Source organism: Megascapheus bottae, chromosome 2 (genome assembly GCF_031878675.1).
Source record: "Megascapheus bottae isolate mThoBot1 chromosome 2, mThoBot2.hap1, whole genome shotgun sequence".
Taxonomy (NCBI): domain Eukaryota; kingdom Metazoa; phylum Chordata; class Mammalia; order Rodentia; family Geomyidae; genus Megascapheus; species Megascapheus bottae.
Window position 1 is genome coordinate 12,960,836 of NC_143510.1, and position 16,722 is coordinate 12,977,557.

General features: G+C 46.3%; 1 protein-coding gene and 1 pseudogene across 1 annotated transcript; one reads left to right on the forward strand and one right to left on the reverse strand.

Annotated features, from left to right (window-relative positions):
- Positions 1 to 2,288: 2,288 nt before the first annotated feature.
- Positions 2,289 to 3,055, reverse strand: Rnase13 (ribonuclease A family member 13 (inactive)). The gene is made up of 2 exons (XM_090355013.1): positions 2,980 to 3,055; positions 2,289 to 2,755 (listed from the first exon to the last, which is right to left on the reverse strand). The coding sequence occupies exon 2, from the start codon at positions 2,748 to 2,750 to the stop codon at positions 2,289 to 2,291; it is 462 nt and encodes a 153-aa protein (XP_090211139.1). The 5' UTR covers positions 2,751 to 2,755; positions 2,980 to 3,055.
- Positions 3,056 to 15,641: 12,586 nt separating this feature from the next.
- On the forward strand, positions 15,642 to 16,509 carry LOC150066458 (ribonuclease 7-like; annotated as a pseudogene).
- Positions 16,510 to 16,722: the final 213 nt, after the last annotated feature.

The following is a 16,722-nucleotide window of genomic DNA, read 5'->3' on the forward strand; positions in this document are numbered from 1 at the left end:
TGAACTGATTTTTGAACCACGATCCTCAGATCTCAGCCTCCTGAGTAGCTAGGATTACAGGCTTGAGCCACTGTGCCAGACTCTGACCCTTCATTTTTACCCTGCAAAGCTTTATGCCTACCATCTATAAGTTTCTCTCTCCAGCAACTGCTTCAAAACAATATATTTAAAGATAAACCAGATGTGGAGCCAAAGTATCTGTTCCCTGTTCACATATCTTTGGTAGCCCATCCTTCTAACCTCCCCCAAAGAAGTAGCAATTTCTTATTTTATATGCTGCGACCCAGGTATCTCTGAATAGATCCGTTGCTCTATCTCCCTCTTGCCTCATCTGTTAGGATTTAGGCTTTGTTAGGAGAGAAATAAAACCAGGCTCAGCTGGGAGGAGGGAGGGAGGGTGAAATCTACTTTCAGCATAGCCCAGAACTGGTTTTGTCTCCCTCACCTCAATCATGGCAGATAAAGTTCAGGAAATCTTTCTGACCACTCAGAACCATAGGAGAGTGGTCAGAAGTAAGTGGCCAACCGAACTCTACGAGCAGAAAGAGGAATTAAATCATAATTGAGTCAGAGGTGTTTTAACTTTTCTTCTTTTGACATGGTTACAGATTCATAGGAAAATGAAAAAAGTACAGAGAGGTTGGTTGGTTTTTGTTTTTGTTGTTATTGTTGTTTTGTTTGTTTGTTTGCCAGTCCTGGGGCTTGAACTCAGAGCATGGGAACTGCCTCGGCTTCTTTTTGCTCAAGGCTGGCACTCTACCACTTGAGTCACAGCACCATTTCTGGCCTTTTCTGTTTATGTGCTACTGAGGCTGAGCCTGATTCATTCCTCTGCCTTCTTAGCAGCAGAACCTGACATTTGGTGATGTTTGGAGGAGATACTGGAGGGGTAGGGAAACAGTACCAGAGAGTAACGGATGAGGCGAGGTAATCTGAAATTCCAGGGGACCAAAGAGAGAGAGTGCACAGCACAGATTGTTTTGATAAAAGAAAGGCAGGTTTGAGATGTAGAAGAGAACTCCGGGCTCCATGGTAGAAGAAGAGAAGAAAGGAGAAGTATAATAGGGCAAGAAAAAAAAATCGGTGATTTCATAAAGAGCAAGCTGGCAATTGGGAGGACGTGGAGTGGTGAGGTTAAAGTATATCTAAAGGTCTCAGGAGGTTCCTGTATCTGGAGTTTCCCATTGTAATGGGGAGGAGAGGGTTACAAAGGAAATGGAAAGACTAAGATGGAAAGCAAGGAGACTGAAGCTGAGTGCCTGTTGCTATGGTGTGAGCTGGGGCCCTGGGCCTCTGTCCAGGAGTCAGGGTCTGGCATGGGGATAGATAGGCACTGCCAACTGGACACAGCTTCTTGGGTGGGTTTACTGTCACTAGGGGAGGGAGGGTAGTGGTAGGAGTGACCAAAAGGTGGTAAACAAGTTGGAAAGAGCCTAAAAGACATTTGATTGCAGTTAAGTTATCCAAACTGAATATCTCCCTAGCTACCTGCTCTCTTGAGGCATTGTCTGCCTTGGACATCAGTGAAAAAAAAATTGTGTCCAGTTTCGCCTGGCTCATGCCTGCATTCACTAGCTATTCAAGTAGCTAAGGTTTGAGGATCAAGACTCAAAAGTGCTGGTGACTCATGCTTGTGATCCTAACTACTCAAGAAGCTGATATCTGAGAACTGTAGTTCGAAGTCAACCCCAAGCAGAAAAGTCTGTGAGACTCTTATCTCCAATAAACTACTTAGAAAAAGCTAGAAGTGAAGGTGTGGACTATCCTTGAGCAAGAGAAGCTCAGAGACAGCACCTAGGCCCTGAGTTCAAGTCCCAAGACCAACAAAAAAGAAGAGGAGGAGGAGGAGGAAGAGGGAGGAGGAGGAGGAGGAGGAGAAAGAAGAAGAGGAAGAGGAGGAAGAAGACAACGATGACCACCACCACCACCAACAACAACAACAAAAAAAACCAGGAAAAATTCAGCCTACACAGGAAAGTCCATGAGATTTTATCAATTAACCACCAAAAGGCCAGAAATTGAAGATGTGGCTCAAGTTAGTAGAGTGCTAGCCTTGAGTGAAAAAGCTAAGGGATAGCCCCCCAGGGCCTGAGTATAAGCCTAATGCTGGCATACACAGAAAGAAGAGAGGGAGGGAGCTGGAGGGGAGAGAGAGAGAGAAGAAAGGAAGGGAGGGCAGAAGAGAGGGAGCGAGGGAAGAAAACTTGTGGAATCAAAATTTGGAAAAGGCAACAGGCAAACCTCCAGTGACCTGTAGAGGGTGGAGGTGATCTGGGAATTAAAGTTCCCTAGTAGAGGCCAATGACACCTATGGGCTCACCATCATACTTTCGGGAACAGAGCAGGTAGAGCCTCTGATTGGTTAGGGTGCTATTGTAGCGACAGCTGGTGGGCGGCTGTCTGGGGCACAGGGTACACACCGTGATAGGGAAGGAGCTCTGGGTGAGTGTGCAATATTCATTGTAGTTCTCACAGAAACTCTCACTATGCTTGCAGTCCTGCTGGATAGCTTCCCACGGGGCGTGGACCACATAATGGATCTCTGGACAAAACCAGTCTTGCATTCTGCCCCGCACATAGGCCATCAGGCCGTTACAGTAGCCACGGAAACCCTTCGGATACACCACTCTGGGGTAGTCGATGTGTAAGTTGCGGAAGTTCTTGATGGCGAGATGAAGTCTGTTGTCCATGACCAGCGTAGGCCCTAGAACAAGTTGGAGGAAAAGGAGCTGAACCACAGCTGGTGTCATTCCTCCTGTACCAAAATGAAGGTGATTGGAGACAGTGTTAGAATGACTATCCATCCCTTCCTTCCCCAAGCCTCCAGAATTCCCCAACTTTCCTTTCTACTGTCTCTACCCTCTAAGAGCTGAGACTGAAAGACAAGGCGCCTGCCCAAGACCACCCAGCTATTCAGCTACCTACAGTCATTCCCCTACCCCCAAACCTCCAGAATCAACAATCAGGCTTCAATCTCACCCAGTCTGTGGGTTGCAACACTCCAGCTGGACCTCGGACAAGAGATGCTTCTGGATTATCCTTGCCACTCGTTCTGATAAATGCAGAGGTAGAAAGAACAGCCTTCAGTGGCAATTCTCTCAGAGTGCTGGGGAAAGGACAGGAGCTGCAGACAGCTGGTGAAGGAATTGCTGCTGCTTCTTCAAGAGGAAGGATAAGGTAGAGGCGAGAGACAGCTTAAAAGGTTTCTGGGTAAAGACCAGTCTGGGGAGTGAGGGGGGAGGGCGGGGAGAGCATCCTTTGAGTCTGAGAAATCTCTGTGCAAGGGAGTTGGATAAGTGGGAGGAAAAAGACATGGCTGTCTGGTCTCTTCTTTTCTGATATTTTCTTCAGAACACTTAGTTCCAATCCCCTTGCCAAAAGTTCCTGAGCTAAGTCTCCTACCTAAGTTCCTGGGCTTTCTTTGATGTCCCTTTGATGTCCCCAGCCCTCTGGCACTGTCATGGATCCAAGGAACAAATGCTCCTTCAATGGCCCCCCAAGAATGGAGTGGCTCCCACTCAGAGGAGCCAATGAGGCCTCTCCACCCCAGTGCCATGGTCATTGTCATCAACCCAGCTTCTCTCATAGAAACATCCCTTACCCCAGTGTTGACCCGTGAGTCAGAGTCTACCTAGGAATCTGTATGACCTAACTGCCTCGCTGAACGCTCAAGCTTGGTAGATTGGCTCTCACAGTGAGATCTAGATTGGGGAGGATGTGGCCATAATCCCTGCCTGTGGAGAGTCAGTGGGTATTTTGTCATCCTGAGAAAGGGTGAGGCTCCTACTTGGCTTTTTCATCTAATATCTATCCCCTTCAGCACAGCCGAAGAGATGGATTTCCCGCCACCAAGTCTTAGGCAGTGACTTTAATAAGCCTCTCAGCTTTAGCTCCCTCCATGGAGTTTTCACCATTTGGGACTTCATTGTGTGTGTGTGTGTGTGTGTGTGTGTGTGCTGGTCCTGCGGCTTGAACTTAAGGCCTGGGCTCTGTCTTTGAGCTTTTTTTTTTTTCTCTCAAGGTAGTGCTCTACCACTTGAGCCACAGCTCCACTTTTGGCCCTTTTTTGGGTGCTTAATTACAGATAAGAATTTTCTGGACTTTCCTACCTGGATTGGCTTGGAACTGTGATCCTCAGATCACAGCTAGGATTACAGGTGTGAGCCATCATTACCCAACTAGACTTCCTTATTTTTAGAAGAGAGTCTGATGTAGTCACAATCTTCCTACCCCCTGGGTGCTGGGATTATAGTTGTGTGCTTGTGATCTACTGCACAACTCCTTCCTTCCTTCCTAAATTGTTTTGTCCTGTGAACTCTAGGCCTCGTGTTCGTTCTTGACTTTTTCATTCAAGGCTGTCACTCTATCACTTGAGCTGCATCTCCCATTTCCGGCTTTTGCTAGTTAATTGGAGATTTGAGTCTTTTGAATTTGTCTTCCTAGCCTGTCTTTGAACTGGGGATCCTCAGATCTCAGCTACCTGAGTAGCTAGGATTTCAGGCATGAGTCACTGGCCACCAGAACTGAACTCCTTCTTAGGAGAAGCCCAATAGGTGAAAACCTTTCACCAACAGAGGAGAGCAGAATACTGAGAGCTCCAAGGCCTGATGCGAGGAGGGGTGTGGGAGCACAGTGAGATATATTGATGTTTCTGGGCTACCATATCCATAACTCCCAGACTTGCTTTATCTATTAACACTAACTAGAGTCCTAAACTCTAGTTTTAAGGATGAATTGTGTGAGGAAGAATCTATCCAACTTACAGTTTTCATCTCCCGTATTGTTTATGTAGGTTTCCTCAGTTTCCTGTGCAAAAAGTCCTAAGAGTGATCCTAGACTCCTCCTCTTCCCTAAGCCATCTTTTGATAGGACCACGGGTCAAGCTCAGAAACTGAGTCCTGGCTCTCTATAACTTACACAATGTGTGCCATCAAATTCAAAGTTACTATATCTCTATGTTTCCATTTCTTTATCTACTCGTGAGAATAGCATTATTCTCTTGAACTCTGGGTCTGGGCGCTGTTTCTAAGCTCTTCAGCTCAAGGCTAGAACTCTGCTCCTTGAGCAACAGCACCACTTCCAGTTTTCTGGTGGTTAATTGGAGATGAGTCTCACAGACTCTTGTGCCCGGGCTGGCTTTGAATCATGATCCTCAGATCTCAGCCTCCTGAGTGGTTAGAATTACAGCCATAAGCCACCAGTGCCTGGCTTAGCTTTGTGTCTTGCATGGGCTGTGATCCAAACTCCATCTCATGAGACATAGGCCTTCCACAGATGTGTGCTTCTGCCCACATCTGTCCCTGAATATGTATCCCTGTCCATTGGGCTATAGCACTGCCTCCCATTCCTGACCTTTCTGTGCTGTACAGTGACTTCATACAAAGGCTTAGTTCTCAAGGCCCACTTCAAAAACCTCTGCTTAGATCACCTCTCCAGAGGGCTGTGAACCCCCAAGCACTAGATGAGGACATAGCCCACACAGGCAGGTGGCTGGCTCCTCAATGAGACAACACTGAGTGGGAGCACGTCAGGGTGGGGCCAGGCTTGGCTGACTCAATCTCAGCTTTGAGGAAGTCAACCACAAAGACTATGGGCCCCGCCTCCAGTTATGCCACTGCTTCTCTTATCTCTCAAGGCTGCAGCTGTCCCGAGAAGAAAATGGGGCTTGTTATGGTTCTTGATCTTCCTCTTCCTCCATTCCACACCCACCCATCGTACCACTCACTCTTCACTCTTCCTTCCACTCAACTCACGTATGATTACAGAAACTGAACTGCACCTAATTCATCAGAACTCAGTATTTAATCATGAATGACCAATGGAAGATGACTCATCATTAGTAGCATGAGATAATATCTGCCTTACTTCATAAATCTGAAGAATAAAAGTGCTTTGGGGTGTCTGTTTGTTTGTTGACTCAGTACTTGAACTCAGGCCCTTGGTGCTGTCCCTTAGCTTTATTTCTCAAGACTGGCTCTCTACCACTTGAGCCACACCAGCACTTCTAGTTTTTTTTTATTTTTTATTTTTTTGGTCAGTCATGGGTCTTGGACTCTGGGCCTAGACACTGTCCCTGAACTCTTCAGCTCAAGGCTATCCCTCCTACACCTTGAGCCACAACCTCATTTCCAGTTTTCTAATGGTTAATTGGAGATAAGAGTCTCACAGTCTTTAGTTCTGGGGCTGGTTTTGACCTGTGATCCTCAGAACTCAGCCTCCTGAGTAGCTAGGATTACTGGCATGAGCCACGGTGCCAGGCCACTTTTAGCTTTTTTGGTGGTTAACTGGAGATAAGAGTCTCAGGGACTCTTCTGCCAGGGCTGGTTTTTCAAACTGTAATGTCGTTCTCATGTATCAGCTTCCCGAGTACTTAGGATTACAGGCATGAGCCACGGGACACAACTTCTGGATCACAAATAATACATAAATGGATAAACCAATGACATCCTTTAGGTTCTGTCCTAACTCACTTTTGACATTTACAAAGCCTCATTCATCCTCTACACAAGCCTGAAAGCAGTGCCCAGCCCCAACTCTCAGCCCTGCTCTACTCATCCTGTAAAACCCTCAGCCCCAGGAAGCTTCAGTGATTATTTTGATACAACTTCCAGTTGTCTGGTGGTAAATTGGTGATAAGAGTCTCATGGGGACTTTTCTGCTCAGGCTGGCTTTGAACCTAGCTAGCATGACAAGCATGAGCCATCATCACCCGGCTAACATAACTTTTTAAGGTAATCATTTGATATTATTTTAAAAAGCATTTTGGGCTAGAAATGTCCCTAAGACTCTTATTTCCCATTAACCAACAAAAATCCAGAAGTAGAGTGACTTAACTGGTAGACTGCCAGTCTTAAGTGAAAAAGTTAAGGGACATCTCCCAAGGCTTGAGTTCAAGCCTCAGTAATGAGGTAAAAGATATTAATAATAATAATAATAAGATTTTTTAAAAGAATAGCCAGGCACTGGTGGCTCACACCTGTAATCCTAGCTACTCAGGAGGCTGAGATCTGAGGAACATGGTTCACACCCAGCCCAGGCACTAAAGTCTGTGAGACTCTTATCTCCAATTAACCACCAGAATACTGGAAGTGTCGTTGTGGCTCAAGTGGTAGAGTGTAGTCTTGAGCTCAGGGACAGTGCCCAGACCCAGAGTTCAAGCTCCACAAGAGCAGAGAGAGAGAGAAAGAGAGAGAGAGAGAGAGACTCTACCACTATGGCCTAGTGGTAGAGTGCTTGCCTAGAATGCATGAAGCCCTGTGTTGGATTTCTCAGTACCACATATACAGAAAAAGCCGGAAGTGGTGCTGTGGCTCAAGTGGTTGCGTATTAAGCTTGTAAAAACTCAAGGACAGGGCCCAGGCTCTGAGTTCAAGCCCCAAGACTGGCAAAACAAAACAAGTAGTTGTAGAAGAGTGTTGCCCACAGTTGTATGTCAACCACAGGCCATTCAATAACATCTGGAGACATTTTCAGGTGTCATAACTGGGAGTTGCTCCTGGAATAAAGTCAGAGGTCCTGTCACACATCCTACACGGGACAGAATAGTGGCCACAGCAAAGACACATCCTGGTATAATCGATGAGATAGTCCAATTGCCTAAGAAGAACACACACGTGCAGTTTATTTAATGCCTTTTTGAAGTCAGTAAATATCAAGATGAAAAAGCTCTTTTCTCTCTGAACTGGGAGAGTTAAGGATCATTTCCTAGGGCCTTAGAATAGTCCTTATGTGACAGTTAAGAGCTAAAGTATATATGGGGTGGGGGACTGGGGAGAAAATCTTCAAGCTCTGGTTGAGGTCCTGATGGGAGAGAGAAATGTCTGAGACTGAGTTAGAAATGTCTGCCCCGACTGCGGCAGCCCAGAGTATCTCACTAAGGAAGTGAGACTTTATTATTCAGAGCTGGCATGGGTTTATGAGTTGACAGTGGCCTGGTTAAAAAAAACAACAACAAAACAAAACCCTCAGCTGCAGGCCAGCTCTGTCTCTCTTATGTTCTAACTTGTCTAAAGGTCTGGAAGCCAAAGATTCCAACCTTCTGTCAGGATTGGCTCTTCCAAACTCCAGCTATTCCAGGAAAGGTCATGAGAATTCAAAGACCTGAATCAAGTCCCACCTCCATCCCAACGTGCTGAGTAGTTCACTTTCTCCAAGTGTAAAAAGTGAGCCCATAGCCATTAGTTATCCAAAGAGCCACGCAATCAGAATACGAGAGAGTAGATCTGTTCCTGCTTGGGCTTTCCATTGGTATCCAGAGGCTGTGTGGAACTCCGGAAGAGAGAAAGAGGCTTGGTTCTGAAGGATGGGCACCAAGCCATGCCGGGCCTTTCTCTCCCCCACCCCCCTTCCCCTTTCCCTCTCTCCCTCCTTTCCCATTCCAGGCTGGAGGAAGCAGCAGCTGTTGTCCTGTGGGGAACGCAGGCAGAGGTCCACCTGGCACGACTGGGGTTTACACACACACACACACACACACACACACACACACACACACACGGGGCAGCCTCGCCCTGCCTCGGGTTGTGCCAATAGCAGTGACTGTGGAAATAGTTGAGGCTGCTCCCTTTTGAGGGAATTTCTTCCTTCCTTTTTTCCCTCAGCAACCATTTTGTTTTTCTGCTCTCCTTTGCTAAGATTTTCTTCGAAGTTTCATTGCCAGACTCCCTGATGAGTGGTTGGCCTGTTGCCCTGCTATTTTTGTTATTCCTAGCCCTGCTCCTTGCATTCCGTCAATGCAATAAAGATAAATTAGCAAAAACCTACTAAATGGAAATGCAAAGTGAGGAAGTGGTGCTGGGCTCAAGTGGTAGAGCCCTGACCTTGAGAAAGCCCTAGGATAGTGAGTGCCCAGGCCCTGAGTTCAAGCCCCAGGACTAGCAAAAAATAAAAATAAAAAAAAAAGAAAGAAATGCAAAGTGAAACAGATCTTGTAAACTGGAAAGTTTACATGAATAAATAAAATCAAACCTATATAATTGAGGCAAAGCAAAGACTTCCAGCCTGAATTGTACTGATGTGGGTTTTAATTCTTTTTTTTTTTTTTCCAGTCCTGGGCTTGAGCTCAGGGGCTGAGCACTGTCCTTGGACTTTCTCAAGGCTAGAGCTTTACCACTTGAGCCTCAGCACTACTTCCGGCATTTTTTGTATGTATGTGGTACCAAGGAATCGAACCCGGGTCTTTGTGCATGCTAGGCAAGCACTTTAACCACTAGGCCAAACTCCCGACCCTCTTTCTTTCTCTCTTTCTTTCTCTCTTTCTTTCTCTCTTTCTCTCTCTCTCTTTCTCTCTCTTTCTCTCTCTCTTTCTCTCTCTCTTTCTCTCTTTCTCTCTCTCTTTCTCTCTTTCTTTCTTGTGTCAGTACTGAAGTTTGAACTCAGGGGTGGGGGGGAGGGGCTAAGCGCTGTTCCTTAGCATTTTTTTTTTTTTTTGCCAGTCTTGGGCTTGAGCTCAGGATCTGAGCACTATCTTGGATTTTCTCAAGGCTAGAACTCTACCACTTGAGCCTCAGCACCACTTCCAGCTTTTTTCTATGTATGTGATACCAAGAATCAAACCTGGGTCTTCGTGCATGCTAGGCAAGCACTCTACCACTAGGCCAAACTCCCCTCCCTGCTTAGCTGATTTACTCAAGGCTGGTACTCCACCACTTGAGCCATAGCTCCCACTTTGGGATTTTTGGTAGTTAATTTGGAGATAACAATATCACAGAGGGACTGAGTATAGTGGCTCATGCCTATAATCCTAGTTACTCAGGAGGGTGAGTTCTGATGATCATGGTTCAAAGCCAGCCTGGGGAAAAAAGAATCAGAGACTCTTATTTCCAATTAACTTCTAGAAAACGGGAAGTAGGGCTTGGCTCAAGGGTAGGGTGGTAGCCTTGAGCTGAAGAGCTCAGGGACAAAACCCAGGCCCAGTTCAAACACCATAACCCACCAAAAAAAAGGGGGGGGCTGGGAGTTTGGCCTAGTGGTAGAGTGCTTGCCTAGCATGCGCGAAGACCTGGGTTCGATTCCTTGGTACCCCACATACATAGCAAAAAAAGCCGGAAGTGGTGCTGAGGCTCAAGTGGTAGAGTGCTAGCCTTGAGCAAGTCCAAGGACAGTGCTCAAGCCCTGAGCTCAAGCCCAGGACTGGCAAAAAAAAACCAACCAAACAACAACAAAAAAATCACAGAGGGCTGGGAATGTGGCTTAGTGATAAAGTACTTTACTAGCATTCATGAAGCCCTGGGCCTGGGTTCAATTCCTCAGGACCACATAAACAAACAAACAAACAAAAAACCCTGGAAGTGGCACTGGGGCTCATGTGATACAGTACTATCCTTGAGCAAAAGAAGCTCAGGGACAGTACCCAGGCCCTAAGTTCAAGCCCCAGGACAGGCAGAGAGAGAGTCAAAGAGAGTGTGTCTCAAAGACTTTCCTGCTTAAGCTGACTTTGCTCAGGCTACCTTCTGACCTCAGTCCTCCGATCTCAACCTCCTAAGTAGCTAGGATTACAGGCATGAGCCACCAGGCTGGCTTCCACTTCAGTTTTCATAGGCAGAGTAAGACCTACATTCCCTTCTCCCTTTGAAGAAAGGCCTTATTTATTTCCTCTGCTTAGCCTTCTGAGTAGCCCAGCACAGTGGATTTGAAGAGCAAACTAAGGTACTTATGGCAGGAAAACACAAGTGCAGCAGGCAGTTCGAATCATGATGTAGAATGGTCTCACTCTAGGAGAACGGAGATGGAAAAGCACCTGAGCTAGGAACTCAACTGAACTGAATTCAATCTCCTGCCTACTCTTCCCACACCAGCCTCCACTCTAATGGCCACACTGACCAGGACTAGTATGCATCTGGTCCACACTCTGCTTTACATCATGGATTCTGTCCCCAGGCATGTGTGCTTCTACAGGAGCAGGTTTTCATATTCCAGCCAGAAGGTTCTGCTGATTCAGGCACCTTAACAAGGAAGCCAGCTGTCCCCACAGCCAAGGCCTGTGTGAATTTATCCTTGACTCTCTTTTGCCATCTAGTGGCGTTTTCTAGCTCTAGCACTACTTTTGTTTTGTTTGGGGAGGGTGACTGGGGATTAAACTGCGGTCTCGAACTAGCTAGGCAGACAATCTCCTTTTTGCTTTAGGTAATTTTTTGAGATCGAGTCTGACTTTTTGTCTTCAATCCTGCACTTCAACCCTCCTATTTTTGTTTTACTTCTTGGAATAACAACGTCCACCACTATATGCAGCCATTGTGCTTCCCACTTAGTTGAAATCACAAGTGTTCACCACTGCTCTCAACCATTAGTCAAGATGCAATGTCATAATCTTTCAATCTCATAATCTTTCTTTGCCCAAGATGGTCTGGAATTGAGATTGCTATATCTCCACCTCCAAAGTATCTAGATTAAAGGGTTGAGTGACTGCACTTGGCTTCTAGCACTTTTTTTTCTTTTAGTAAAAAAATCTTTCATTCTGGGGCTGGGTGCATGGGTTAGTGGTAGAATGCTTGCCTAGCATGCATAAAGCCCTGATCAATTCCTCAGAAGCATATACACAGAAAAAGCTGGTGCTGTGCTGGTGTCGAGTGCTAGCCTTGAGAAAGCTCAAGGACCAGTGCCCAGACCCTGAGTTCGAGCTCCAGGTCTGGCAAAAATAAATAAATAAGCCTTCATCCTCACTTATAACTACTGAAATAATGCCTGCCTGCTCTTGGGGAGGGGAAACACCTCCTCCTTCCTTACTTGAAGGCCTAACTTCTGGGCCAGAACACAAGACTTGTTACTTATGAGGCTTCTCTACAGTTGTAATCTATACAACTGGCCCTTTGTCTCTCTGCTTTAGAACCCATGCAGCGCTCTTTCCATTGGGCTTAGAGTACAAGTCATAGCCTTCTTCCACTTCCCATGTTCTGATCCCTCACACTTCTGTGAACCCCATTCACATAAATAGCTTTGCTGTCGCACCAATCACACACACACACACACACACACACACACATACACACACACACACACACAATGTGTATGCTTTAGGGCCTTTGGCTGCTATTCTCTCTACTTGGAATATCCTCCCTCTAGACTAGTACAAGTTCACTCTCTCATCTTCAAGTCTCTGTCTTTCTTAAAGTTATCTACTTCAATGACCTGCTTAAAAATCACCACCAAAGGGCCAGGAGTTTGGCCTGGTGGTAGAATGCTTGCCTAGCATGCACGAAGACCTAGGTTCGATTCCTTGGTACCACATACTAGAAAAAAGCTGGAAGTGGTGCTGTGGCTCAAGCAGTAGAATCCTAGCCTTGAGAAAAGTCCAAGGACAGTGCTCAGGCCCTGAGTTCAAGCCCTACAACTGGCAAAAATAAATACATAAATAAATAAAATAAAAAAATCACTGCCCACAAAATGGGATGGGGGAGAATGGTAGAGAGGGTGAGATTGATCAGGGGACATAGAAATTTATAGAAATACCCTATGAAGCACCTTTTGTGCAACTCATGTATGCTTATATAAAATTAACATTGTCCACCAAGTTCTATCCTGTCATACTTTTTTTTTTTGCCAGTCTTGGGGCTTGGATTCAGAGCTGGGTATTATCCTTGGGCTTTCTCAAGGCTTGCTCTCTACCATTTGAGCCACAGCACCGCTCGTAGGCTTTTTCTGTGTATGTGGTACTGGGGAATCGAACCCAGGGCTTCGTACATTCAAGGCAGGCCCTCTACCACTAGGCCATGCTCCCAGCCTCTGTAATATTTTTGTCCTTAGCAATCATCACTTTCAGAAAAGGATATTTATATTGTCTCTTCCAATGGACTGTAATTTCCACAAAGGTACAGAGTATTGGAGAATATTCATTCACTGCTATATCTGTCATACACTGACACTTAGAATGTACTCAATAAATATCTGTTAACTGTATGAATAAAATTGAGTATTCACACATGAGTCTGAAAACAAAAGTCCTGCACCTGACAAGTTTCCCAGACCTTCTCACCAATAGACAATGCTTCTTCTTCTAAGCTTTACAGTTCTCTTGAGTGCCACACCCCAAGCTCATAGGAGCCCCTAGAAGAATACAGACTAGGCAGTAATCACCACAAGAACAAAGTAGAAATGGAAGAGCTAAAGTATCATATTGAAAACAACATGCCAACAATGACTTTTTTTTTTCCATCCCTTACAGGGCTTGAACCTTGGGCCTGAGCATTGTCCCTGAGCTCTTCAGCTCAAGGCTATCATTCTACCCCTTGAGCCACAGTGCCACTTCTGGTTTTCTGGTGGTTAATTGGATATGAGTCTTACAGACTTTAGTGCCCAAGCTGACTTTGAACCGTGATCCTCAGATCTCAGCCTCCTGAGTAGCTAGCATTGTAGGCGTGAGCCACTGGCCCCTGGTTAACAATGACATTTTAAATGTCAATATTGGGATTATTCAATGTTTTTTGTTTTGTTTTGGGTTGTTCTAGTGTTGGGGCTTGAACTCAGGGCCTAACTCATAACCCTTGCTTAGCTTTTCCCACTAAAGGCTGGTACTCTACCACTCGATCCACACAGCTCCACTTCCTGCTCTTTGCTAGTTAAATGGGATTTGTTTACCACAAATTGAGGCTTCAAACCTCAATCCTCAGATATCAGCCTCCTTAGTAACTAGAATTATAGACATGAACTACTGGCACTCAGTTCAAGTGCTGGGCTTTAAAAAAAAATACTGTGTGGGGGGCGATAAAGTATGTATGTATTGTTAGGTATTCTCTAAATAAATAAAGCCAGACAGCTTTGATCATCACCTGGAACTGGAGAGGCGACAAGAAATGAATCACTTCGGGACACCTGAGCCAAGGCTTGCTTGCATTGAGATTGTGAAGATTCATTCACCTCCCTTATCTCTTCCCATTTCTTCCAAAGATCATACCTGGATGGCAAAAAACCATGCCAAATCTTCCATCTATACCTATCCCTCAGGTCAGAGAAAAAGCAGTTCTAGTACTAGAGTGGCTGGCTCTTTCTCAAATCATGAGCCAGAGATCTATGTAGGAGGAGATCATTAACAATTCTCCTTGAAATTCCTTGGGTTGACACTTAGGTCAGATACTCTATTAAAGAGTCATTAGAGCCATATGGCCAGTGGCCAAAGACAGTATAGTCTTTGAATTCGAGAACTCAAGCTTCCTCATTGCTGAACACGTTTACACAAGTCCACTAGCACTGTCGGAATCCACTCATTTGGAATGTGTGGATGGGAGGTATGGACCTGACTCATTTCCTGATATAGGGACTGCTCTCCACACAGAAGCAGCACAGCTTGGGCCAACTCGGAAGAAGCCAGAAGCGAAGCCCTCAGAGACCTGACATTCCAGGGTTGAGGCAGCCCCCTCCCCCCACTCCCCACAAGAGCCATAGTACAAGGACAAAGGGAGGAGGAGAAGTCTTTGACAAGATATAAAGGTAAGACAAGAGGAGAGAGGAGGAAGATTGACCGAAGAGATCAAATTGGTAAGTGATAAGATCAACAAAGGAGTTGGGGACACTGGTGGCTCATGTCCTTAATCCTAGCTCCTCAGGAGGCTGAGCTCTGAGGATCAAGGTCAAAGCTAGCTCAAGCAGGAAAGTCTGTGAAACTCTTATCTCCAATGAATCACCAAAAAGCCCAAAGTGAAAGTGTGGAAGTGGAGGAGAAGAAAAGAAAAAGGGGCCGGGAGCATAACCTAGGGCCTAGCATGCACAAAGCCCCGGATTCGATTCCTTGGTACCACATACACAGAAAAAGCCAGAAGTGGTGCTGTGGCTCAAGTGGCAGAGTGCTAGCCTTGAGCAAGATGTGTCCAAGGACAGTGCCCAGGCTCTGAGTTCAAGCCCCAGGACTGGCAAAAAAAAAAAAAAGAAGACAAAGGAGGTACTTTATAAAAGGGTAGGAAGACAGTTATCCTGAGAAGCTAGAGGAATGAAAGAGCAGAGAGAGAGAGAGAGAGAGAGAGAGAGAGAGAGAGAGAGAGAGAGAGAGAGAGAGAGAGAGACAGACAGACAGACAGACAGACAGACAGACTTGGGGCCAGGAGTCTGACCTGGTGGTAGAGTACTGGCCTAGCATGCACTAAGACCTGGGTTCAGTTCCTCGGTACCTACATACATACAAAAAGCTGGAAGAGGTGCTGTGGCTCAAGTGGTAGAGCCCTAGATTTGAGAAAACCCAAGGACAGTGCTCAGGTCCTGAGTTCAAGGCCCCAAAAAATGGAGACTTGAGAGATGGCGGTACAGACATAGGCACATGGAAACACAGAGGGACTGGTGACAAAGAGAGGGTAAGAAGAAACAAAGTTGAATGGTGCTACGCAAAACCTGGCATTAGTGGCTCATCCTGTCTCCTCAGGAGGCTGAGATGTGAGGACCGGCTAGAAACCAGCAGGACAGTCCATTAGACTTCTCTCCAATCAACCACCAAAAGCCAGAAGTACTAGCCTTGAGCAAAAAAGCTCAGGGACAGCGCCCAAGTCCTGAGTTCAAGCCCCAGGACCAGCACAAAAAAACAACCAACAACAACAAAAAGCTAAAGGCCCTAAGGCCCTAAATTCAGTCTATAGAGCTTGGGGTAGGCGGGAGTGAGAGGCATCAAGGACAGTAGACAGGAGATGAGGATGAAAGGTCAGGAGACTACAGACATAGGCTAGGGAATGGGATCAGAACACACGTAAGCACCCAGAGAGGGGGAGAGATGAGATACAAAACCAAAAACAAAGCAGATAGTAGGTGGGAAGGTGAGTGATTTATTGGAATAAGCAAACACAGAAAAGCAGTTTTTCAACTCAACTCTGCTTTCTCACCTCTACCACCTAGCCTTCCATCTTGACTGCTCTCACTAAGAGTGATGACCGAATCCAGAGATAGAGGGTTTTTTTTGCCAGTCCTGGGGCTTGAACTCAAGGCCTGAGCACTGTCCTTGGGCTTTCTCAAGGCTAGAGCTCTACCCCTTGAGCCACAGCACCATTTCTGGCTTTTTCTATGTATGTGGTATAGAGGAATTGAACCCGGGTCTTCATGCATGCTAGACAAGCACTCTACTACTAGGCCAAACTCCCGGACCCAGAGACGGATTCTGCCCTCTGCTGCTGCTCCTGCTGCGGGGCTGCAGGTGGCTGAGGTCCCAGTCAGGGCTAAACCCAGTGACATGACTTCAGCCCAGTGGTTTGACAGCATGTGCAGCTCAGTCCTCAAGCATGCAACTCAGCCATGAGCCGCATCAACCAGTACAACAAAAGCTGCAAAAACCTCAATACCTTCCTGCATGAATCTTTCTCCACTGTGGCCACCACCACCTGCCAGACGCCCGCGATAGCCTGCAAGAATGGCAGGAAGAACTGTCACCAGAGCCCAAAGTCTGTGTCCCTGACCAGCTGTCAACTCACATCTGGCAAGTATCCAGACTGCAAGTACTCAGAGAAACAGCTGAATGCGAAGTACATCGTGGCCTGTGAGCCTCCTCAGCAAAAGGACGCTGGGAAATTCCATGTGGTTCCTGTGCATCTGGACCAAGTTCTTTAGATTTCAAGTTTCCTTACTTTTGTGTGTGTGTGTGTGTGTGTGTGTGTTTGCCAGTCCTTGGACTTGAACTCAGGGCCTGGGGCACTGTCCTGGAGCCTCCTTGTGCTCCAGGATAGTGTTCTACCACTTGAGCCACAGTGCCCCTTCTGGCTTTCTCTATGTATGTGGTACTGGGGAATCGAACCCAGGGCTTCATGCATGCAAGATGAGTAC

Coding starts and splice junctions, on each gene's coding strand:
- Rnase13 (XM_090355013.1), bottom strand. CDS start 2,750: ATGACACCAGCTGTGGTTCAGCTCCTTTTCCTCCAACTTGTTCTAGGG.